A 26,001-nucleotide genomic window follows, 5' to 3' on the forward strand; every position below is an offset into this window, starting at 1 on the left:
CTGAGTAAAGGGTCTGAACACTTTTGTAAATGTCATATTTCTGTTTGTAAAAATAAAAAATAAACTGTTTTTTCTTTGTCATTATGGGTATTGTGTGTAGATTGATGAGGGGAAAAAAACTATTTAATACATTCTAGAATAAGGCTGTAAAGTAACAAGGTGTGAAAAAAATCAAGGGGTCTGAATACTTTCTGAATGCACTGTATATATGAAGGGTTTTAGCCTAGTCTTGGATGAAAAAGCAAACTCAACGGAGAATCTCCTTTGAAAATTCTTCACAGGAAGTTCACAACTCTATTCCTCAAGGTCTCTCTCTCTCTCTTTCTCTCGCACGCACGCACGCACACATACAGACAGACACACATAAACAGACACACAGTGTTGTGTAAGTGAGGCCTCATAAAGATAAGACTACAGAGAGACGGCCTCTGATCGGGGTCACGACTGCTCTGATAACTGCAGCTCAACTGTGGCTGTGTGATGGTGACAAACTAAAACTCTCACACACACACACACAAATAACGCAACTTAACCCTTCCTGCGTTTGTCGCCTTCAGAAGTACAGAAACTGCTATCAGAAAACTGTTAACACCTCACCACTGCTGGTGTCTCACTATTACAAAGGCTTAATAAAGTTTCCCCAGGTTTACACAGGAAGACATGGCCCTTTCTCAACCCTCTTTGTTCTGTCTATTATAGAGCCCCACACACACACACACACACACACACACACACACACACACACACACACACACACACACACACACACACACACACACACACACACACACACACACACACACACACACACACACACACACACACTGCAGAACCTTTTATCTATATCAGGTCTGTATCTTTTAACACGAAAAGGCTTGAAGTTTAAATGACTTTCAGAATACAATAAACGATTTCTCCTTTTATTCTCTATACAGTAGAGATACACTACTGCACCCAGCGTAAGTTTGACAAATTGAAATATTATTTTGACAGGGGAGTTTTGTCAGAAGATGAAACGTCCTTTGGCTTGTTGAATCTGGATGTTGTAATATAGTTTCCTCTATCATATATTCTGTCAAAGGAGATGCACCATTTCTGATTTCTTTTAGAGGCTTTTATATGCTACTAGTATTAGTATTTGCAATACTGTGTGTCATAGAACTGCAAGTATTGCGAGGTGGTGTGTATGCTAGTATTTGTACTGAGTGTTGTAGTACTCCAGTCCGGTCTTCAGACCACTCAGTCTTGTCTCAGTGTCAGATACATTTGTTATCGTTTTTGAGTTGGTCTCGGACAATGACAACTTATCATTTCTTCCCGAGACCAGCGGCGTAAAAACATCTAATACTTATCAGCTCCTATTCAGCGCGTGAAGTCACTTAGCCAGGCCAGATATCCACTGTCTTTTCATGGCACATTTATATCTTATAGCCAATTAAAACCTGGGCTTCCTACTTTACTCGTAACTTTACTGTCCTTTACTTCTGTTGATATACACTTCAATCAGTGTAGATGAAGGGGAGGAGACAGGTTAAAGAAGGATTTTTAAGCCTTGAGACCATTGAGATATAACAAAATATTAAAGTGTCTTTGAACGGGATATGGCAGCATGTGCCAGGCGCACCGGTTTGTGTAAAGAACTGCGACGCTGCTGGGTTTTTCACACTCAACAGTTAAAAAAAAAAAAGTAAAACATGTGTCTGTGAGTATAACAGAACTCATATGGCAGGCAAAAACCTGAGAAGATTCCTTACAGGAAGTGCCGTCTCTGACCATTTCTTGGGCTTCTACACTCTCTTTATTGAAAACTGAGGATCTCTGCTGTAACGTGACACTTCCTACGGCTCCCATAGGCTCTCAGAAGGCGGCAAACCGGTGAATGATGCCTTTGGAGCCCCTGGCTGAAAAACAGTATTGCATTTGGATAGTGGTCGATCAGAGGACAATGAGACTGAGGCGCGTGCACGAGGCGACACCATGTTTTTATTTTTTCGTCTTTGAACTGAAACAGGGTTTCCCGGTCGGAATATTACCGCTTTTTTACGAGAAAAATCGCATAAAAATTAATTTTAAACAGCGGTTGACATGCTTCGAAGTACGGTAATGGAATATTTAGAATTTTTTTGTCACGAAACACCCTTCGTCACCCTTTGGATAGTGTCTTGAACGCACGAACAAAACAGAGGATATTTGAACATAACTATGGATTATTTTGAACCAAACCAACATTTGTTATTGAAGTAGAAGTCCTGGGAGTGCATTCTGACGAAGAACAGCAAAGGTAATAACATTTTTCTAATAGTAAATCGGAGTTTGGTGAGGGCCAAACTTGGTGGGGTTCAAAATAGCTAGCCATGATGGCTGGGCTATCTACTCAGAATATTGCAAAATGTGCTTTTGCCGAAAAGCTATTTTAAAATCGGACATAGCGATTGCATAAAGGAGTTCTGTATCTATAATTCTTAAAATAATTGTTATGTTTTTTGTGAACGTTTATCGTGAGAAATTTAGTAAATTCACCGGAAGTGTTCGGTGGGAATGCTAGTTCTGAACCTCACATGCTAATGTAAAAAGCTGGTTTTTGATATAAATATGAACTTGATTGAACAAAACATGCATGTATTGTATTAGATAATGTCCTAGGAGTGTCATCTGATGAAGATCATCAAAGGTTAGTGCTGCATTTAGCTGTGGTTTGGGTTTATGTGACATTATATGCTAGCTTGAAAAATGGGTGTCTGATTATTTCTGGCTGGGTACTCTGCTGACATAATCTAATGTTTTGCTTTCGTTGTAAAGCCTTTTTGAAATCGGACAGTGTGGTTAGATTAACGAGAGTCGTCTTTAAAATGGTGTAAAATAGTCATATGTTTTAGAAATTGAGGTAATAGCATTTCTAAGGTATTTGAATAACGCGCCACGGGATTCCACTGGCTGTTGAGTAGGTGGGACGCAAGCGTCACACTGGCCCAGAGAGGTTAAAGGTCTTACTCACATCGGCTGCAGAGAGCGTGATCACACAGTCTTCCGGAACAGCTGGTGCTCTCATGTATGTTTCAGACGATTTTATCCCACATACCCTCCTTGCTCTGCTAGTAGGGGAGAATGGGGGAAGATGTAACATATTTCATACTTTTATCTATAATTTATAGACCTTGTTTAGTGATCATTTCTAAACCCGTTTGGGTTAGTCATCATTTATAGACCTGTTTGGGTTATTGATCGTTTATAAACCTGTTTGGGATAGTGATCGTTTATAAACCTGTTTGGGTTAGTGATCATCTCTAAACCTGTTTGGGTCAGTGATCATTTCTAAACCTGTTTGGGTCAGTGATCATTTCTAAACCTGTTTGGGTTAGTGATCATTTGTAAACCTGTTTGGTTAATGATCATTTCTAAACCTGTTTGGTTAATGATCATTTATAAACCTGTTCGGGAAAGTGATCAGTTATAAACCTGTTTGGGTTAGTGATCGTTTATAAACCTGTTTGGGATAGTGATCATCTCTAAACCTGTTTGGGTCAGTGATCATTTCTAAACCTGTTTGGGTCAGTGATAATTTCTAAATCTGTTTGGGATAGTGATCATTTGTAAACCTGTTTGGTTAATGATCATTTCTAAACCTGTTTGGTTAATGATCATTTATAAACCTGTTCGGGAAAGTGATCAGTTATAAACCTGTTTGGGATAATGATCAATTATAAACCTGTTTGGGTTAGTGATCATTTGTAAACCTGTTTGGTTAATGACCATTTATAAACCTGTTTGGGATAGTGATCATTTGTAAACCTGTTTGGGTTAGTGCTAATTTCTAAACCTGTTTGGGTTATTGATAATGTATTAACCGGTTTGATTTGTGATCATTTATTTTCCTGTTTGGGTTAGTGATCATTTATAAACATGTTTGGGTTATTGATAATGTATTAACTGGTTTGATTTGTGATCATTTATTTTCCTGTCTGGGTTAGTGATCATTTGTAAACCTGTTTGGGTTAGTGATCATTTATAGTGGCTCTCTATTTACCCTCAGTATGCATTCTGTACACCATTCTAAATGTCTAAAGAATCCATATGTTCTTCTGAAATATGAACACAGAAATACTGGACATTTTGAACTATTATCGTGACGATTTGACAAAATTACAGTCATGGTCTTGAATTGGGCTTGCAATGTTCTAGTCTCGGTCTTGACTCGGACTCGCCCCGCCTTCGCCCCGGTTCCGGTATTGATTTGCTCTGGTCTTGGTCTTGACTCAGTCTTGTTTTAGGTGGTCTCGAACACAACAATGATTTGTACTATGGGTACTAGTAAGTAAGAGAACAATTTCAGTCCTAAAACTCCTGCTTTTGTTTCCTATTGCCGTTCTGAATCCAGGCCACTAAACGTACATATATACCTCAAACAAAGGCACAGTACTGCAGTGTGGGTAGTAGCAGATGCGACTGGTGGGAGGACTGAAACCAGTCTCTGTGAGGTGGAAGGACTGAAACCAGTCTCTGTGAGGTGGAAGGACTGAAACCAGTCTCTGTGAGGTGGAAGGACTGAACCCAGTCTCTGTGAGATGGGGGGCTGAAGCCAATCTCTGTGAGATGGGGGGCTGATGCCAGTCTCTGTGAGTTGGGAGGCTGATGCCAGTCTCTGTGAGGTGGGAGGCTGAAGCCAGTCTCTGTGAGGTGGGAGGCTGAAGCCAGTCTCTGTGAGGTGGGAGGCTGAAGCCAGTCTCCGTGAGGTGGAAGGACTGAAACCAGTCTCTGTGAGGTGGGAGGCTGAAGCCAGTCTCTGTGAGGTGGAAGGACTGAACCCAGTCTCTGTGAGATGGGGGGCTGAAGCCAATCTCTGTGAGATGGGGGGCTGATGCCAGTCTCTGTGAGGTGGGAGGCTGATGCCAGTCTCTGTGAGGTGGGAGGCTGAAGCCAGTCTCTGTGAGGTGGGAGGCTGAAGCCAGTCTCTGTGAGGTGGGAGGCTGAAGCCAGTCTCCGTGAGGTGGGAGGCTGAAGCCAGTCTCTGTGAGGTGGGAGGCTGAAGCCAGTCTCTGTGAGGTGGGAGGCTGAAGCCAACCTCTGTGAGGTGGAAGGACTGAAACCAGTCTCTGTGAGGTGGGAGGACTGAAGCCAGTCTCTGTGAGGTGGAAGGACTGAACCCAGTCTCTGTGAGATGGGGGGCTGAAGCCAATCTCTGTGAGATGGGGGGCTGATGCCAGTCTCTGTGAGGTGGGAGGCTGATGCCAGTCTCTGTGAGGTGGGAGGCTGAAGCCAGTCTCTGTGAGGTGGGAGGCTGAAGCCAGTCTCTGTGAGGTGGGAGGCTGAAGCCAGTCTCCGTGAGGTGGGAGGCTGAAGCCAGTCTCTGTGAGGTGGGAGGCTGAAGCCAGTCTCTGTGAGGTGGGAGGCTGAAGCCAATCTCTGTGAGGTGGGAGACTGAAGCCAGTCTCTGTGAGGTGGGGGACTGAAGCCAGTCTCTGTGAGGTAGGGGACTGAAGCCAGTCTCTGTGAGGTGGGGGACTGAAGCCAGTCTCTATGAGGTGGGAGGACTGAAGCCAGTCTCTGTGAGGTGGGAGGACTGAAGCCAGTCTCTGTGAGGTGGGGGGCTGAAGCCAGTCTCTGTGAGGTGGAAGTACTGAAGCCAGTCTCTGTGAAGTGGAAGGACTGAAGCCAGTCTCTGTGAGGTGGAAGGACTGAAGCCAGTCTCTGTGAGGTGGAAGGACTGAAGCCAGTCTCTGTGAGGTGGAAGGATGAAGCCAGTCTCTGGGAGGTGGAAGGACAGAACCCAGTCTCTGGGAGGTGGAAGGACTGAACCCAGTCTCTGTGAGATGGGGGGCTGAGCCAATCTCTGTGAGATGGGGGGCTGATGCCAGTCTCTGTGAGGTGGGAGGCTGAAGCCAGTCTCTGTGAGGTGGAAGTACTGAAGCCAGTCTCTGTGAGGTGGAAGGACTGAAGCCAGTCTCTGTTAGGTGGAAGGACTGAAATCAGTCTCTGTGAGGTGGAAGGATGAAGCCAGTCTCTGTGAGGTGGGAGGCTGAAGCCAGTCTCTGTATGGTGGAAGGACTGAAGCCAGTCTCTGTGAGATGGGGGGCTGAAGCCAATCTCTGTGAGATGGAAGGACTGAAACCAGTCTCCGAGAGGTGGGAGGATGAAGCCAGTCTCCTTGAGGTGGGAGGACTGAAGCCAGTCTCTGTGAGGTGGGGGGCTGAAGCCAGTCTCTGTGAGGTGGAAGTACTGAAGCCAGTCTCTGTGAAGTGGAAGGACTGAAGCCAGTCTCTGTGAGGTGGAAGGACTGAAGCCAGTCTCTGTGAGGTGGGGGGCTGAAGCCAGTCTCTGTGAGGTGGAAGGATGAAGCCAGTCTCTGGGAGGTGGAAGGACAGAACCCAGTCTCTGGGAGGTGGAAGGACTGAACCCAGTCTCTGTGAGATGGGAGGATGAAGCCAGTCTCCGTGAGGTGGGAGGCTGAAGCCAGTCTCTGTGAGGTGGGAGGCTGAAGCCAGTCTCTGTGAGGTGGGGGACTGAAGCCAGTCTCTGTGAGGTGGGAGGCTGAAGCCAGTCTCTGTGAGGTGGGAGGCTGAAGCCAGTCTCTGTGAGGTGGGAGGACTGAAGCCAGTCTTTGTGAGATGGGGGGCTGAATCCAGTCTGGAGAAGTAAGTGAATAAGAAACATTGAGGAAGTGTTTGATTAACGTGGTTACACGCATACGGTGGGCTAAAAATATCAGAGTGGTGTGTGTGTGAGTGTGTGTGTAAAATCGTCTTGTCATGCTTGCGGGGCTCAGCTCCGAACGGTCGCAGAGAGGCAGTCAGGCCTTCACCAGTGATGAATCTGTAAACCGGTTTAGCAGTTGTTGGGAGGGAGGAAACGGTGAACTGGTAATACTGTAGCACTGGAGTCAGGGAGTTGTGCCCCAGACAGATTTCCCTGGAGAGATTAATCATCACAGAGACACGCACACAAACACAACACACACAACACACACAAACTGTGAACGCACAATACACAAAAACAGAATAATGATAATTCTCCGTGCCACAAAAACTTCATAGAACAAAAACATTTAAAATGCACGTGCACACATGCACACACACCCAGACCCACACACACACCCACGCACACCCACAGCACTTTGTCTATGCAGATAACCTGAGAGGTCTACAAACAGTTTCAACATTTGGTTTCTTCAGATTAAAACCGTCTGTCAGATTACGTCTGCTCTGCTCTGCTACAACTCAACAACATCTTCTTAGTCAGATTATAATCTGTTACATATAGTATAATCTTGTATAATCTGTCACTTGATGTATGACAGTGAACGGTGGCAGGGACACAGGTCAAAATCAAATCAAATCAAATCAAATTTATTTATATAGCCCTTCGTACATCAGCTGAAATCTCAAAGTGCTGTACAGAAACCCAGCCTAAAACCCCAAACAGCAAGCAATGCATGTGAAAGAAGCACGGTGGCTGGGAAAAACTCCCTAGGAAAAACCCCTGAGAAAGGCCAAAAACCTAGGAAGAAACCTAGAGAGGAACCAGGCTATGAGGGGTGGCCAGTCCTCTTCTGGCTGTGCCGGGTGGATATTATAACAGAACATGGTCAAGATGTTAAAATGTTCGTAAATGACCAGCATGGTCAAATAATAATAATCATAGTAATTGTCGAGGGTGCAACAAGCACGTCCGGTGAAACAGGTCAGGGTTCCGTAGCCGCAGGCAGAACAGTTGAAACTGGAGCAGCAGCATGGCCAGGCGGACTGGGGACAGCAAGGAGTCATCATGCCAGGTAGTCCTGAGGCATGGTCCTAGGGCTCAGGTCCTCCGAGAGAAAGAAAGAAAGAGAGAAGAGAGAATTAGAGAGAGCATATTTACATTCACACAGGACACCGGATAAGACAAGAGAATACTCCAGATGTAACAGACTGACCCTAGCCCCCCGACACATAAACTACTGCAGCATAAATACTGGAGGCTGAGACAGGAGGGATCAGAAGACACTGTGGCCCCATCCGATGATACCCCCGGACAGGGCCAAACAGGCAGGATATAACCCCACCCACTTTGCCAAAGCACAGCCCCCACACCACTAGAGGGATATCTACAACCACCAACTTACCGTCCGAAGACAAGGCCGAGTATAGCCCACAAAGATCTCCGCCATGGCACAACCCAAGGGGGGGGCGCCAACCCAGACAGGAAGACCACGTCAGTGGCTCAACCTACTCAAGTGACGCACCCCTCCCATGGACGGCATGGAAGAACACCAGTAAGTCAGTGACTCAGCCCCTGTAAAAGGGTTAGAGTCAGAGAATCCCAGTGGGAAGAGGGGAACCGACAAGGCAGAGACAGCAAGGGCGGTTCGTTGCTCCAGCCTTTCCGTTCACCTTCACACTCCTGGGCCAGACTATACTTAATCATAGGACCTACTGAAGAGATAAGTCTTCAGTAAAGACTTAAAGGTTGAGACTGAGTCTGCGTCTCTCACATGGGTAGGCAGACCATTCCATAAAAATGGAGCTCTATAGGAGAAAGCCCTACCTCCAGCCGTTTGCTTAGAAATTCTAGGGACAATTAGGAGGCCTGCGTCTTGTGACCGTAGCGTACGTGTAAGTATGTACTGCAGGACCAAATCGGAAAGATAGGTAGGAGCAAGCCCATGTCACACAGGTGTCATGTCACACAGCCAACAGTGTCTTAGGGATAACAGAATGCATTACTTCAGTACCATCTCAACATATGAGGAGGAGAGAGGCAGGAGGACAGGGGAATAGAGACCAGAGGAGAGGGAACAGAGACAGGAGAAGGAACAGAGAGGGGGAGAGGGAAGAGAGACAGGTGGAGAGGGAACAGACAGGAGGAGAGGGAAGAGAGACAGGTGGAGAGGGAACAGACAGGAGGAGAGGGAAGAGAGACAGGTGGAGAGGGAACAGACAGGAGGAGAGGGAAGAGAGGCAGATGGAAGAATATGATGGAAGAATGGAAGAGAAAGACATCAACAACTGAACACAGGAAAACATTTTTAAACCTCTTAACCTCTCTAGGGTAGGGGGAAGTATTTGCACGGCCGGATAAAAAACGTACCTGATTTAATCTGGTTATTACTACTGCCCAGAAACTAGAATATGCATATAATTATTAGCTTTGGATAGAAAACACTCCAAAGTTTCTAAAACTGTTTGAATGGTGTCTGTGAGTATAACAGAACTCATTTGGCAGGCCAAAACCTGAGAAGATTCCTTACAGGAAGTGCCCTCTTTGACCATTTCTTGGCCTTCTACACTCTCTTAATTGAAAACTGAGGATCTCTGCTGTAATGTGACACTTCCTACGGCTCCCATAGGCTCTCAGAAGGCGGCAAAACGGTGAATGATGCCTTTGGAGCCCCTGGCTGAAAAACAGTAGCGCATTTGGATAGTGGTCGATCAGAGAACAATGAGACTGTGGCGCGTGCACGAGGCGACACCATGTTTTTATTTTTTCGTCTTTGAACGAAAACAGGGTTTCCCGGTCTGAATATTATCGCTTTTTTACGAGAAAAATGGCATAAAAATTGATTTTAACCTGTTGGGGATAGGGGGCAGTATTGAGAATTTTGGAAAAAATATGTGCCCATTTTTAACTGCCTCCTACACCAACTCAGAAGCTAGAATATGCATATTATTGTTCAGGTTTGGATAGAAAACACTCTGAATTTTCTAAAACTGTTTGAATGGTGTCTGTGAGTATAACAGAACTCCTATGGCAGGCAAAAACCTGACAAGGTTTCAAGCAGGAAGTACCCTGTCTGACAAGGAGTCGTGTGTCTTGCATCTGTTTATTGAAAAGTAAGGATCTTAGCTGTAACGTGACAATTCCCAGGGCTCCGATAGGCTCTCAGAACCCGGGAAATACCTGAAGGTTGACGAGGGAGCCTCAGGCTGAAACACATTATCGGCTTTGGTAAGTGGCGGCTCAGAGGACCTTTGAATGAGGCGCGTGCACGATTCGCTCCTGAGGAGAAATTTAATTCGGCTGTTTAGGCTCAATGCATATTCCCGGTCGGAATATTATCCCTTTTCTACGAGAGAAATGGCATAAAAATTGGTTTTAAACAGCGGTTGACATGCTTCGAAGTACGGTAATGGAATATTTAGACATTTTTTGTCACGCCAATGCGCCATGAGCAAGACCGTGATGAAGCATTCTGATAGTGTCTAGAACTCACGAACAAAACGTCGCTGTTTGGATATAACGATGGATTATTTGGGACCAAACCAACATTTGTTATTGAAGTAGAAGTCCTGGCAGTGTATTCTGACGAAGAACAAGCAAGGTAAGAACATTTTTCTTATAGGAAATGTGATTTTGGTGGAGGCTGACCTAGGTGGGTGTCTAAATAGCTAGCCCTGTGATGCCAGGCTATGTACTTAGATTATTGCAAAATGTGCTTCATCCGAAAAGCTATTTTAAAATCGGACATATCGAGTGCATAGAGGAGTAATGTATCTATAATTCTTAAAATAATTGTTATGCTTTTTGTGAACGTTTATTGTGAGTAATTTAGCAAACTGTTAGTAAATTCCCCGGAAGTTTGCGGGGGTTATGCTAGTTCTGAACGTCACATGCTAATGTAAAAAGCTTTTTTTTTTATATAAATATGAACTTGATTGAACAGACATGCATGTATTGTATAACACAATGTCCTAGGTGTGTCATCTGATGAAGATCATAAAAGGTTAGTGCTGCATTTAGCTGTGGTTTGGGTTTTTGTGACATTATATGCTAGCTTGAAAAATGGGTGTCTGATTATTTCTGGCTGGGCACTCTGCTGACATAATCTAATGTTTTGCTTTCGTTGTAAAGCCTTTTTGAAATCGGACAGTGGGGTTAGATTAAAGAGATTCTTGTCTTTAAATAGCTGTAAAATAGTCATATGTTTGAGAAATTGAAGTAATAGAATTTCTAACGATTCAAAAATCGCGCCACTGGATTTCAGTGGCTGTTACGTAGGTGGGACGAGTTCGTCCCACATGCGCCAGAGAGGTTAAACAGCGGTTGACATGCTTCGAAGTACGGTAATGGAATATTTAGAATTTTCTTGTTGTCACGAAGCGCGTCGGGCACGTCACCATTCGTCACCCTTTGGATAGTGTCTTGAACGCACGAACAAAACAGAGGATATTTGAACATAACTATGGATTATTTTGAACCAAACCAACATTTGTTATTGAAGTAGAAGTCCTGGGAGTGCATTCTGACGAAGAACAGCAAAGGTAATCACATTTTTCTAATAGTAAATCGGAGTTTGGTGAGGGCCAAACTTGGTGGGGTTCAAAATAGCTAGCCATGATGGCTGGGCTATCTACTCAGAATATTGCAAAATGTGCTTTTGCCGAAAAGCTATTTTAAAATCGGACATAGCGATTGCATAAAGGAGTTCTGTATCTGTAATTCTTAAAATAATTGTTATGTTTTTTGTGAATGTTTATCGTGAGTAATTTAGTAAATTCACCGGAAGTTTGCGGTGGGTATGCTAGTTCTGAACGTCACATGCTAATGTAAAAAGCTGGTTTTTGATATAAATATGAACTTGATTGAACAAAACATGCATGTATTGTATAACATAATGTCCTAGGAGTGTCATCTGATGAAGATCATCAAAGGTTAGTGCTGCATTTAGCTGTGGTTTGGGTTTATGTGACATTATATGCTAGCTTGAAAAATGGGTGTCTGATTATTTCTGGCTGGGTACTCTGCTGACATAATCTAATGTTTTGCTTTCGTTGTAAAGCCTTTTTGAAATCGGACAGTGTGGTTAGATTAACGAGAGTCTTGTCTTTAAAATGGTGTAAAATAGTCATATGTTTGAGAAATTGAAGTAATAGTATTTCTAAGGTATTTGAATATCGCGCCACGGGATTCCACTGGCTGTTGAGTAGGTCGTCCCACATACCCTAGAGAGGTTAAGGATCTCTACAGATCGGTGTCCCACCCACGGGACGGTTGAGCTAATGTGCGTTAATGCGATTAGCATGAGGTTGTAAGAAACAAGAAACATTTTCCAAGGACATAGATGTATCTGATATTGGCAGAAAGCTTAACCTGTTTGGTATAGGGGGCAGTATTGAGAATTTTGGAAAAAATATGTTCCCATTTTTAACTGCCTCCTACACCAACTCAGAAGCTAGAATATGCATATTATTGTTCAGGTTTGGATAGAAAACACTCTGAATTTTCTAAAACTGTTTGAATGGTGTCTGTGAGTATAACAGAACTCCTATGGCAGGCAAAAACCTGACAAGGCTTCAAGCAGGAAGTACCCTGTCTGACAAGGAGTCGTGCGTCTTACCTCTTTTTATTGAAAAGTAAGGATCTTAGCTGTAACGTGACAATTCCCAGGGCTCCAATAGGCTCTCAGAGCCCGCGAAATAACTGAAGGTTTACGAGGGAACCTCAGGTTGAAATATATTATCGCCTTTTGTAAGTGGATGCTCGGAGGACCTTTCAATGATGCGCGTGCATGAGTCGCTTCTGAGGAGAAATTTTATTCGGCTGTTTAGGCTCAATGCATACTCCCGGTCGGAATATTAACACTTCTCTACGACATAAATGGCATAAAAATTGGTTTTAAACAGCGGTTGACATGCTTCGAAGTACGGTAATGGAATATTTAGACATTTTTGACACGCCAATGCGCCATGCGCGACACCGCGAAGAAGCATTCTAGAACTCACGAACAAAACGTCGCTGTTGGAATATAACGATGGATTATTTGGGACCAAACCAACATTTGTTATTGAAGTAGAAGTCCTGGCAGTGTATTCTGATGAAGAACAAGCAAGGTAAGAACATTTTTCTTATAGGAAATGTGATTTTGGTGGAGGCTGAACTGGGTGGGTATCTAAATAGCTAGCCCTGTAATGCCGGGCTATGTACTTAGATTATTGCAAAATGTGCTTCATCCGAAAAGCTATTTTAAAATCGGACATATCGAGTGCATAGAGGGGTAATGTATCTATAATTCTTAAAATAATTGTTATGCTTTTTGTGAACGTTTATCGTGAGTAATTTAGTAAAATCACCGGAAGTGTTCGGTGGGAATGCTAGTTCTGAACGTCACATGCTAATGTAAAAAGCTGGTTTTTGATATAAATATGAACTTGATTGAACAGACATGCATGTATTGTATAACACAATGTCCTAGGTGTGTCATCTGATGAAGATCATCAAAGGTTAGTGCTGCATTTAGATATGGTTTGGGTTTATGTGACATGATATGCTAGCTTGAAAAATGGCTGTGTGATTATTTCTGGCTGGGTACTCTGCTGACATAATCTAATGTTTTGCTTTTGTTGTAAAGCCTTTTTGAAATCGGACAGTGGGGTTAGATTAACGAGATTCTTGTCTTTAAATAGCTGTGAAATAGTCATATGTTTGAGAAATTGAAGTTATAGCATTTCTAACGATTCAAAAATTGCGCCACTGGATTGAAGTGGCTGTTACGTAGGTGGGACGAAATCGTCCCACATAGCCCAGAGAGGTTAAATTCCTGTTAATCTAACTGCACTATCCAATTTACAGTAGCTATTACAGTGAAACAATACCATGCTACTGTTTAACATAATTGCAATGGTTCATTAGATCAGTCTAAAACTTTGCACATACACTGCTACCATCTAGAGGCCAAAATCTGAATTGCGCTTGGGCTGGAATAATACATTGTGGACTTTTTCTTGCATTTCAAATATGATGGTACAAAAAAATACAAAACAATTGTTTTTTTCTTTGTATTATCTTTTACCAGACCTAACGTGTTATATTCTCCTACATTAGTTTCACATTTCCACAAGCTTCAAAGTGTTTCCTTTCAAATGGTATCAAGAATGGATATATCCATGCTTCAGGTCCTGAGCTACAGGCAGTTAGATTTGAGTATGTCATTTTAGGCAAAAATGTAAAAAAAAGGGGCGGATCCTTAATTAATCACTTCTTTCTTTCTAGAATGTTGAACGTAATTCTCAGGGGGAAACATACAAAAATGTCTCATTATCACACACTCTGATGCACGTCTGCACGCACGAACACACACACTTGTGAACACACACGCAGAGTGTATCTTTTTGCCTAAACAGCCTCTTGATAAAATGTATTATTTTGAAAATGCTCTAAACATTTTAATAAGAACCAACTTAAAGCAAAACAACTTCCCCCAGTATCTCTGTAAATAAGATAAGACTGTCTGTCCACGTAATTATAAACTTAAACACTAAGAACCAAGATTAGGTCACAACATAACCAAGACATTTGAGCTCCTGGTTGTAGATACGTCCATAAACCAGAATGCACATTTATATGTTGCTGGGATTTACCGCCCCCCTGCTGCCATAACTGATGTTATTGATACTATATCCGAGTGCTTAACTTAAGGATCTGCCCTTTTTTTCCAATTTTCGCCTAAAATCACATACCCAAATCTAACTGCCTGTAGCGAGAATATGCATATTCTTGGTACCATTTGAAAGGAAACACTTTGAAGTTTGGTTCCATCAACCCACTTTTCCCCATATTACCGTGTTAAGGAATAATAAATTCCCTGTAAACTGTATTTTTCTCTGCCTCTGTCGTCCATCCCCGCACCTACGATCACATACTTTTTCACTCTGCGGGGAGTTGAGATGTAGCGGGGTGTTGCGTTCCCTCCTCCAAGAGGCGTACGTAACATCATGCAATCGCAAAATGTCAGATAAAGCAGATACTGTACAGTACTGTATTTCTTTATGCTTTCATTAATAAAATAATGATACAAATACTCTTTCAAAATGCAGATGTTTATTTCCTCATGGATCCATAACGAATTACTATGGGAATAAATATCACTGAATGACAGAAATATTGGAACAAAGTAGGCTAATGAAGGTTAACAAATTGTTGCTTACTGGAAAATACTCTTTCAAAGACACACGGTCACGTTGTACAGCACCATTATGACTATTAGCAGGGCTATTAGCAGAACAATAGACTTGCCTAGAAGGAGGGTAGGGGGAGAATTCTATCGTCAAATGGTTATTGGTTAGACTACAATAATACAATTAGGGTGTGGAAATGTTATGCTCTCAGTGCTGTATTGCTATGGTGTGTGGTCATCCACATCCCCTCCAGAACGTCATGTTGTACAGCGGCATATTTTCCGTTCCATCCTAACGGAAATCCTGAGGGTTTTTTGTTTTTCTTGGAATAAAAACACCATAATATTAAGCAAATGAATGAAGCAACATTTCTTAAAATCAGTCCCATATACTATGTTCTTACAAAAAAGGTTTTACATTCTCTATTACAGCCACTATTGAAGGCTTTCAAATGCTTCTCAAAGATGCCCTCTGGTGGTCAAACTAGCACTAACAAGCATTAATGGTAACAGTGGCTGACACTTAAATAACGTGCCATAGAATTCTGCGGCACCATGCAAGCTGTGCTGCAACTTTTAAAGGACCAACCACTGTAGTTAATTATGTGGTTAACTGTATGGATAAAAGGCAACATTGTTCTGCACTCTTCATTGACCTGTCAAAGGCCTTCGATACATTTGATCACTCATTGCTAATTCAGAGGCTTTCCTCAATTGGCCTAGACCAGGCTGCATGTAACTGGTTTACAAATTACTTGACCGATAGAACTCAATGTGTATCTATTGATGATGTTAAATCAGGTTTCCTGGATATTACAAAAGGTGTCCCACAGGGGTCGAATCTAGGTCCTGTACTTTTTCCTGTTTATATTAACAATATCGGCTGTAAAATAATTTAACCTGCACTTGTATGAAGATGATAATGTTGTGTGTGCTATTGCCCCCATGGCTGACCAGGCTCTATCTGAACTACAGTCTGCCTTCATTGTATTACAGTAAAACATTCTTGAGTTAGTATTGTAATACAGGTAAATCTAAGTATATGTTGTTCTCTAGAATGCATACCAATAACTCTGATGATTTGATCATATGTACTTTGGATGGTATCCATGTTGATTGTGTTCCTGCTTACAAATATCTGTGCATCTGGAAAGATGAAAAGCTGTCTTTTGAAAAGCATATTGATGACTTAATAAAGAAGTAGGAATAGGTACTGCCTCTCACTAAATAGTAGAAAGCAGATTATTCAGTCGACGTTCCTCCTATCGGTCCTAGACTATGGCAACGTCGTCTACTGTATATGAACGTAGCTGCCACCTCATTATCGCCGTTACATGCAGTTGATCATAGCACACTGCTCTTTATTTACTGCTCATCACTGTATTCTCTACCAGGAAGATGGTTGGCCTTCTTTGATGTAATGTTGGTTGATGCATAGCTATGTTTTCATTTATAAAGCCCTTTTAGTTTTCTTACACCTTATTTGTGGACCAATCTTCAAAATGTTTTTAAATTTGATGTTTTGGTGCCTCTAGGTCAATTCAGAAAGCTGAAGGACGACCTTATTACTGATGAATATGATGTTCTGGTGTCTAGGTCAATTCAGAAAGTTGATTGAGGACCTTATTACTAACGAATGTGATGTTTTGGTGCCTCTAGGTTAATTCAGAAAGCTGAATGACGACCTTACTACTGATTAATTCTTGTCGTGTCCCGTGTATATATATTATATATTTTTTCTTTGCATATCTTTTTAAAATATTTTTCTTAACCTCAACTTAATGTGGTATGGATCTGCTGTTTTCTTTACTTTTGAACCAGAACCCCCAACAGAAGCTAGCCAGCTAACTAGCTACTAGGTAGTAGTCAGCTAGCCACTGCTAGCGGTCATCAGCTACCTTTAGCCCGGACAACTCTCTCCAGTCTGCACAGTGCGATTCAAACATGAGCAAATCGGACTTATTTTTCTCCATATCTAGCTAGCTGCTATCCGAGCGGTCACTCCTGGCTAACGTCTCTGTCCCGAGGCAAGAACCAATTAGCCTGGAGCTAGCCATTGCTAGGCCCATCTCTCGGCTAGCCGAAGAGGTCCATCAGCCACTCATTGGGCTACAATACCTATTTTGCCAATTGGCCTGGACCCCCGCCGAACCATCACGACTGGACTACCAACGTAATTCGCCCTAGGGGGTTTTTCAAATGGCTCCTCCATTGTCACGTCCCCTGAATGCCCATCTGCTAGCCGCGGCCTGCTAACTGTCTAGATCATATCGGACTGTTAGCATAAGAGGCCCATAGGACAAATTCTTTGGCCGCTATACATCTTTTGACAATTGGCCTGGACCTTTTTACCACACGGAGCCCTGCTGATCCACGACAACTGGTCTGCCGACGAAACAGCACGAGGGGGAAACAACAGACTTCTTCAATCTCGACGTCCCGCTAAGGCCCTTCTGCTAACTTGCTAGCCCCGGCCCGCTAGCTGTCTGAATTGCCGTATCTCCAGCCCGCCAAGCCACTCACTGGACCCCTTTGATCACTCGGTTACGCATGCCTCTCCCTAATGTCAATATGCCTTGTCCATTGCTGTTTTGGTTAGTAATTATTGCCTCACTTCACTGTAGAGCCTCTAGCCCTGCTCATTACGCCTTAGTTAACCCTTTAGTTCCACCTCCCACATACGCGGTGACCTCACCTGGTTTAAATGATGTTTCTAGAGACAATCTCTCTCTCATCACTCAATGCATAGGTTTACTTCCACTGTATTCACATCCTACCATACCTTTGTCTGTACATTATGCCTTGAATCTATTATACCATGCCCAGAAACCTGCTCCGTTAACTTTCTGTTCTGAACATACTAGACAACCAGTTCTTATAGCCTTTAGCCGTACCCTTATCCTACTCCTCCTCTGGTGATGTAGAGGTTAATCCAGGCCCTGCAGTGCCTAGCTCCATTCCTATTCCCTAGGCGCTCTCATTTGTTGACTTCTGTAACCGTAAAAACCTTTGTTTCATGCATGTTAACATTAGAAGCCTCCTCCCTAAGTTTGTTTTATTCACTGCCTTAGCACACTCTGCCAACCCGGATGTCCTAGCCATGTCCGAATCCTTGCTTAGGAAAACCCTGACATTTCCATCCTTAACTATAACATTTTCCGATAAGATACAACTGCCAAAGGGGGCAGAGCTGCAATCTACTGCAGAGATAGCCTGCAGAGTTCTGTCTTACTATCCAGGTCTGTGCTCAAACAATTCGAGCTTCTACTTTTAAAAATCCACCTTTCCAGAAACAAGTCTCTCACTGTTGCCGCTTGCTATAGACCACCTTCTGCCCCCAGCTGTGCTCTGGACACCATATGTGAATTGATTGCCCCTCGTGTATCTTCAGAGCTCGTGCTGTTAGGTGACCTAAACTGGGACATGCTTAACACCCCGGCCATCCTACAATCTAAGCTTGATGCCCTCAATCTCACACAAATTATCAATGAACCTACCAGGTACAACCCCAAATCAGTAAACATGGGCACCCTCATAGATTTCATCCTAACCAACCTGCCCTCCATATACACCTCTGCTGTCTTCAACCAGGGTCTCAGCGATCACTGCCTCATTGCCTGCGTCCGTAATGGTCTGAGGTCAAGCGACCACCCCTCATCACTGTCAAATGCTCCCTAAAACAATAGAGCGAGCAGGCCTTTCTAATCGACCTGGCCCGGGTATCCTGGAAGGATATTGACCTCATTCCGTCAGTAGAGGATGCCTGGTTATTCTTTAAAAGTGCTTTCCTCACCATCTTAAATATGCATGCCCCATTCAAAAACATTTGAGCCAGGAACAGATATAGCCCTTGGTTCACTCCAGACCTGACTGCACTTGACCAGCACAAAAACATCCTGTGGCGTACTGCATTAGCATCGAATAGCCCCCGTGATATGCAACTTTTCAGGGAAGTTAGGAACCAATATACACAAGCAGTTAGGAAAGCAAAGGCTAGCTTTTTCAAACAGACATTTGCCTACTGCAGCACAAACTCCAAAAAGTTCTGGGACACTGTAAAGTCCATGGAGAATAAGAGCACCTCCTCCCAGCTGCCCACTGCACTGAGGCTTGGAAACACTGTCACCACCGATAAATCCACGACAATTGAGAATTTCAATAAGCATTTTTCTACGGCTGGCCATGCTTTCCACCTGGCTGCCCCTACCCCGGTCAACAGCCCTGCACCCCCCACAGCAACTTGCCCAAGCCTCCCCCATTTCTCCTTCACTCAAATCCACATAGCTGATGTTCTGAAAGAGCTTCAAAATCTGAACCCCTACAAATCAGCCGGGCTAGACAATCTGGAACCTCTCTTTCTAAAATTATCAGACAAAATTGTTGCAACCCCTATTACTAGCATGTTCAACCTCTCTTTCGTATCATCTGAGATCCCCAAAAATTGGAAAGCTGCCGCGGTCATCCCCCTCTTCAAAGGGGGAGACACTCTAGACACAAACTGCTACAGATCTATATCTATCCTACCCTGCCTTTCTAAGGTCTTCAAAAGCCAAGTTAACGAACAGATTACCGACCATTTCAAATTCCACTGTACCTTCTCCGCTATGCAATCTGGTTTACGAGCTGGTCATGGGTGCATCTCAGCCACGCTCAAGGTCCTAAACGATATCATAACCGCCATCGATAAGAGACAATACTGTGCAGCCGTATTCATCGACCTGAGCAAGGCTTTCGACTCTGTCAATCACCACATTCTTATCGGCAGACTCAACAGCCTTGGTTTCCCACCTGGTTCACCAACTACTTCTCTGATAGAGTTCAGTGTGTCAAATCGAAGGGCCTGTTGTCCGGGCCTCTGGCAGTCTCTATGGGGGTGCCACAGGGTTCAATCCTTGGGCTGACTCTTTTCTCTGTATACATCTCTGTATACATCGCTCTTGCTGCTGGTGATTCTCTGATCCACCTCTACGCAGACGACACCATTCTGTATACTTCTGGCCCTTCTTTGGACACTGTGTTAACAACCCTCCAGACGAGCTTCAATGCCATACAACTCTCCATCCGTGGCCTCCAACTGCTCTTAAATGCAAGTACAACTAAATGCATGCTCATTAACCGATCGCTGGCCACACCTGTCCTCCCGTCCAGCATCACTACTCTGGACGGTTCTGACTTAGAATATGTGGACAACTGGTTAGACTAAACTCTCCTTCCAGACTCATATTAAACATCTCCAATCCCAAATTAAATCTAGAATCAGTTTCCTATTTTGCAACAAAGCACCCTTCACTCATGCTGCCAAACATACCCTCGTAAAACTGACTATCCTTGACTTCGGTGATGTCATTTACAAAATAGCCTCCAACACTCTACTCAAATTGGATGCGGTCTATCACAGTGCCATCTGTTTTGTCACCAAAGCCCCATATACCACTGCGATCTGTATGCTCTCGTTGGCTGGCCCTCGCTTCATATTCGTCCCCAAACCCACTGGCTCCAGGTCATCTATAAGTCTTTGGTAGGGAAAGCCACACCTTATCTCAGCTCACTGGTCACCATAGCAACACCCACCCATAGCACGCACTCCAGCAGGTATATTTCACTGGTTACCCCCAAAGCCAATTCCTCCTTTGGCCGCCTTTCCTTCCAGTTCTCTGCTGCCAATGACTGGAACGAACTGCAAAAAAATCTCTGAAGCTGGAGACTCATATCTCCCTCACTAGCTTTAAGCACCAGCTGTCAGAACAGCTCACAGATCACTGCACCTGTACATAGCCCATCTGTAAATAGCCCATCCAACTACCTCATCCCCATACTGTTATTTATTTTGCTCCTTTGCACCCCAGTATCTCTACTTGAACACTCATCTTCTGCACATCTATCACTCCAGTGTTTAATTGCTATATTGTAAATATTTCACCACTATGGCCTATTTACTGCCTTACCTCCCTTATCCTACCTCATTTGCACACACTGTATATAGACTTTTTTTATTGTATTATTGACTGTTTGTTTGTTTATTCTATGTGTAACTCTGTTGTTCTTTGTGTCGCACTGCTTTTCTTTATCTTGGCCATGTCGCAGTTGTAAATGAGAACTTGTTCTCAACTAGCCTACCTGGTTAAATACAAGTTTAAAAAAAAATTAAAAAAAATGAATGTGTTTGTTTTTTATGACCGTGTTTTTCTTTCTGCTTGTATTTATACTGATGTGTGTTTTTTCTGTAATTTATGTAATTCACGGCTCATCTGTAAAAGACTCCCTAATAAAATAAAGGTTAAATAAATAAAATAAAATATAACATGGCATTTCCTATGGAGAATTCTAACGATGAACAATGTTTACAAGGTCGTCATACAAAAGGACTTTGTCCAAAAGAAGTGCAAATAGTGACAAACTGGCTGCCAACTGGTCCTGTTTGGCTCAGTCAGTAGAGCAAAGCGCTTGCTGTGACAATGGTTGTGAGTTTGAATGCTGGGATCACCCATATATAAAATGTATGCAGCATGACTAATTCACTTTGGATAAAAGTGTCTGCTAAATGGCAGAAGTATAGTGTGACGGAGAAGTTTGGATGGCAGTACTGTTGTTTTTCTTCCGGATTCACCCTGTAAATAAATACCCTTGCACAGAAGTACTTTTGCGGCTCCGCCATCTTTTTATTTGATAGAGGTTAGGTTTTTCAGTTTAACCTTCTGGCCTACTCTACGTGACATATAGACTATTTATTTAGTCTATAATCAAATGTAAATTAGATCAAATGGAGAAAAAAATTATAATAATCTCTCCTTGTTCAGTTTCTGCAATTTTTGTCTTAATTGTTGAGATACAGGACCAGACAGTAACAGTAGTAATCAAATCAAATCAAATCAAATGTATTTATATAGCCCTTCGTATATCAGCTGAAATCTCAAAGTGCTGTACAGAAACCCAGCCTAAAACCCCAAACAGCAAGCAATGCATGTGAAAGAAGCACGGTGGCTAGGAAAAACTCCCTAGGAAAAACTCCCTCGGAAAAACTCCCTAGAAAGGCCAAAAACCTAGAAAGAAACCTAGAGAGGAACCAGGCTATGAGGGGTGGCCAGTCCTCTTCTGGCTGTGCCGGGTGGATATTATAACAGAACATGGTCAAGATGTTCAATTGTTCATAAATGACCAGCATGGTCAAATAATAATAATCATAGTAGTTGTCGAGGGTGCAACAAGAACGTCCGGTGAACAGGTCAGGGTTCCGTAGCCGCAGGCAGAACAGTTGAAACTGGAGCAGCATCATGGCCAGGTGGACTGGGGACAGCAAGGAGTCATCATGCCAGGTAGTCCCGAGGCATGGTCCTAGGGCTCAGGTCCTCCGAGAGAAAGAAAGAAAGAGAGAAAGAGAGAATTAGAGAGAGTATATTTAAATTCACACAGGACACCGGATAAGACAAGAGAATACTCCAGATGTAACAGACTGACCCTAGCCCCCCGACACATAAACTACTGCAGCATAAATACTGGAGGCTGAGACAGGAGGGATCAGAAGACACTGTGGCCCCATCCGATGATACACCCGGACAGGGCCAAACAGGCTGGATATAACCCCACCCACTTTGCCAAAGCACAGCCCCCACACCACTAGAGGGATGTCTACAACCACCAACTTACCGTCCGAAGACAAGGCCGAGTATAGCCCACAAAAATCTCCGCCATGGCACAACCCAAGGGAGGGGCGCCAACCCAGACAGGAAGACCACGTCAGTGACTCAACCCACTCAAGTGACGCACCCCTCCCATGGACGGCATGGAAGAACACCAGTAAGTCAGTGACTCAGCCCCTGTAATAGGGTTAGAGGCAGAGAATCCCAGTGGAAAGAGGGGAACCGGCAAGGCAGAGACAGCAAGGGCGGTTCGTTGCTCCAGCCTTTCCGTTCACCTTCACGCTCCTGGGCCAGACTATACTTAATCATAGGACCTACTGAAGAGATAAGTCTTCAGTAAAGACTTAAAGGTTGAGACTGAGTCTGCGTCTCTCAAATGGGTAGGCAGACCATTCCATAAAAATGGAGCTCTATAGGAGAAAGCCCTACCTCCAGCCGTTTGCTTAGAAATTCTAGGGACAATTAGGAGGCCTGCGTCTTGTGACCGTAGCGTACGTGTAGGTATGTACGGCAGGACCAAATCGGAAAGATAGGTAGGTGCAAGCCCATGTAATGCTTTGTAGGTTAGCAGTAAAACCTTGAAATCAGCCCTTGCCTTAACACGAGGTCAGTGTAGGGAGGCTAGCACTGGAGTAATATGATCAAATTTTTTGGTTCTAGTCAGGTTCTAGCAGCCGTATTTAGCACTAACTGAAGTTTGTTTAGTGCTTTATCCGGGTAGCCGGAAAGTAGAGCATTGCAGTAGTCCAGCCTAGAAGTAACAAAAGCATGGATTAATTTTTCTGCGTCATTTTTGGACAGAAAGTTTCTGATTTTTGCAATGTTACGTAGATGGAAAAAAGCTGTCCTTGAAACAGTCTTGATATGTTCTTCAAAAGAGAGATCAGGGTCCAGAGTAACGCCAAGGTCCTTCACAGTTTTGTTTGAGACGACTGTACAACCATCCAGATTAATTGTCAGATTCAACAGAAGATCTCTTTGTTTCTTGGGACCTAGAACAAGCATCTCTGTTTTGTCCGAGTTTAAAAGTAGAAAGTTTGCAGCCATCCACTTCCTTATGTCTGAAACACAGGCTTCTAGCGAGGGCAATTTTGGGGCTTCACCATGTTTCATTGAAATGTACAGCTGTGTGTCGTCCGCATAGCAGTGAAATTTAACATTATGTTTTCGAATGACATCCCCAAGAGGTAAAATATATAGTGAAAACAATAGTGGTCCTAAAACGGAACCTTGAGGAACACCGAAATTTACAATTGATTTGTCAGAGGACAAACCATTCACAGAGACAAACTGATATCTTTCCGACAGATAAGATCTAAACCAGGCCAGAACTTGTCCATGTAGACCAATTTGGGTTTCCAATCTCTCCAAAAGAATGTGGTGATCGATGGTATCAAAAGCGGCACTAAGATCTAGGAGCACGAGGACAGATGCAGAGCCTCGGTCTGACGTCATTAAAAGGTCATTTACCACCTTCACAAGTGCAGTCTCAGTGCTATGATGGGGTCTAAAACCAGACTGAAGCGTTTCGTATACATTGTTTGTCTTCAGGAAGGCAGTGAGTTGCTGTGCAACAGCTTTTTCAATTTTTTTTGAGAGGAATGGAAGATTCGATATAGGCCGATAGTTTTTTATAATTTCTGGGTCAAGATTCGGCTTTTTCAAGAGAGGCTTTATTACTGCCACTTTTAGTGAGCTTGGTACACATCCGGTGGATAGAGAGCCGTTTATTATGTTCAACATAGGAGGGCCAAGCACAGGAAGCAGCTCTTTCAGTAGTTTAGTTGGAATAGGCTCCAGTATGCAGCTTGCGGGTTTGGAGGCCATGATTATTTTCATCATTGTGTCAAGAGATATAGTACTAAAACACTTTAGTATCTCCCTTGATCCTAGGTCCTGGCAGAGTTGTGCAGACTCAGGACAATGAAGCTTTGGAGGAATACCCAGATTTAAAGAGGAGTCCGTAATTTGCTTTCTAATGATCATGATCTTTTCCTCAATGTCAGCTGGCTCTGTGTTTAGGCAGCCATTTTGTTCAGTTGAGTCTATAATTCTGGGTGTGGGGTTGAGTTTCCCCTAAACACTGATCTTAAGTCAGTTTAGAATTTTTCCCTCTAATGGTTAATGTTTAAATCAAATCAAATCTGTCACATGCTCCGAATACAATAGAATACAACCTTAGCATGAAATGCTTACTTACAGGCCAACTATGCAGTTTCAAGAAAGACTTAAGAAAATATTTACTAAATAAATTAAAGTAAAAATAGTCAATACTTTAAAAATAAAAAATCTTTAGGCGGCCATTTTCCTGATGTTGCTGATGAGTCTCCTGCTGTACTCTCTGTGGTCCACTGGTTTCACCTTCATCACCGTGGCCTTCACACGGGACTCATCCTGAAACACACATCATATCAGTATTTAACCTGTGTTTGGTTAGAACCACTAGATGTAACGAGAGTATTGTTTACACATATCAGTATTTAACCTGTGTTTGGTTAGAACCACTAGATGTAACAAGAGTAGGCTTTTCGGTTTTATAACACCTGTGTTTGGTTAGTCTCTCCTGGACAGACAAATGGGCCAACATTCAAGCGAGATTTGGTCCTTGGTTGCCGAGAGTATTGTTTTTTTAGCCCGTTCATGATGGGAAACAAACAAAACCCAAACTTAAAGATGGCCAGCAAAACATCTGACTTTTTCACCTTTCAAATCAAATGATAATAACTCATTATTAACACAGTGAGTTATTCAGGAAATGGCCCATTTGCAACCAGCAAGGTTGACTTCTGATTCACACAGTAACAGATGCAGTGGACGGCGCATAGACAACCAGCAAGACTCAGCTGGGTTGACTCCTGATTCACACAGTAACAGATGCAGGGGACGGCGCATAGACAACCAGCAAGACTCAGCTGGGTTGACTCCTGATTCACACAGTAACAGATGCAGTGGACGGCGCATAGACAACCAGCAAGACTCAGCTGGGTTGACTCCTGATTCACACGGTAACAGATGCAGTGGACGGCGCATAGACAACCAGCAAGACTCAGCTGTGTTGACTCCTGATTCACACGGTAACAGATGCAGGGGACGGCGCATAGACAACCAGCAAGACTCAGCTGGGTTGACTCCTGATTCACACGGTAACAGATGCAGGGGACGCCGCATAGACAAGACTCAGCTGTGTTGACTCCTGAATCATCTCTAACTTTCCCATTAACTCTGATGTGATTCATCATTCCATTTATTATTTCCTCTGTTAGTGTACCTGAGGAGAAGAGGGGGGTTTGAGGGGAAAACAAGACCACTTGACAGTCGATGACAACTAATTTAATATGATTTCATTATAATTGAATAACAGTGCTCTTTAAAAGGGCGCCCGCGGATCAGACAGAGTGACAGCTTTTCATTTGACGTCTCCCACACCCACATCACTATCACAATCTACTCAAATATATTAGTCACACACACACACACACACCTCTATGACAATCACTAATT

At 43.3% G+C, this 26,001-nt stretch overlaps 1 protein-coding gene and 1 pseudogene across 1 annotated transcript; both read right to left on the reverse strand.

The window, feature by feature from the left end:
• Positions 1 to 4,398: 4,398 nt before the first annotated feature.
• Positions 4,399 to 6,648, reverse strand: LOC115202651 (nuclear pore complex-interacting protein family member B13-like). Its single transcript, XM_029766730.1, has one exon. The coding sequence runs from the start codon at positions 6,646 to 6,648 to the stop codon at positions 4,399 to 4,401; it is 2,250 nt and encodes a 749-aa protein (XP_029622590.1).
• Positions 6,649 to 24,449: 17,801 nt separating this feature from the next.
• Positions 24,450 to 26,001, reverse strand: part of LOC115202652 (replication protein A 70 kDa DNA-binding subunit-like) — an 85,101-nt pseudogene continuing 83,549 nt past the window's right edge.

The sequence above is a fragment of the Salmo trutta genome, chromosome 12 (genome assembly GCF_901001165.1).
Source record: "Salmo trutta chromosome 12, fSalTru1.1, whole genome shotgun sequence".
Classification (NCBI taxonomy): Eukaryota; Metazoa; Chordata; class Actinopteri; order Salmoniformes; family Salmonidae; genus Salmo; species Salmo trutta.

Bases quoted from the DNA above. Each gene is read 5' to 3' on its own strand.
- LOC115202651 (XM_029766730.1), bottom strand. From the start codon at position 6,648: ATGTTTCTTATTCACTTACTTCTCCAGACTGGATTCAGCCCCCCATCT.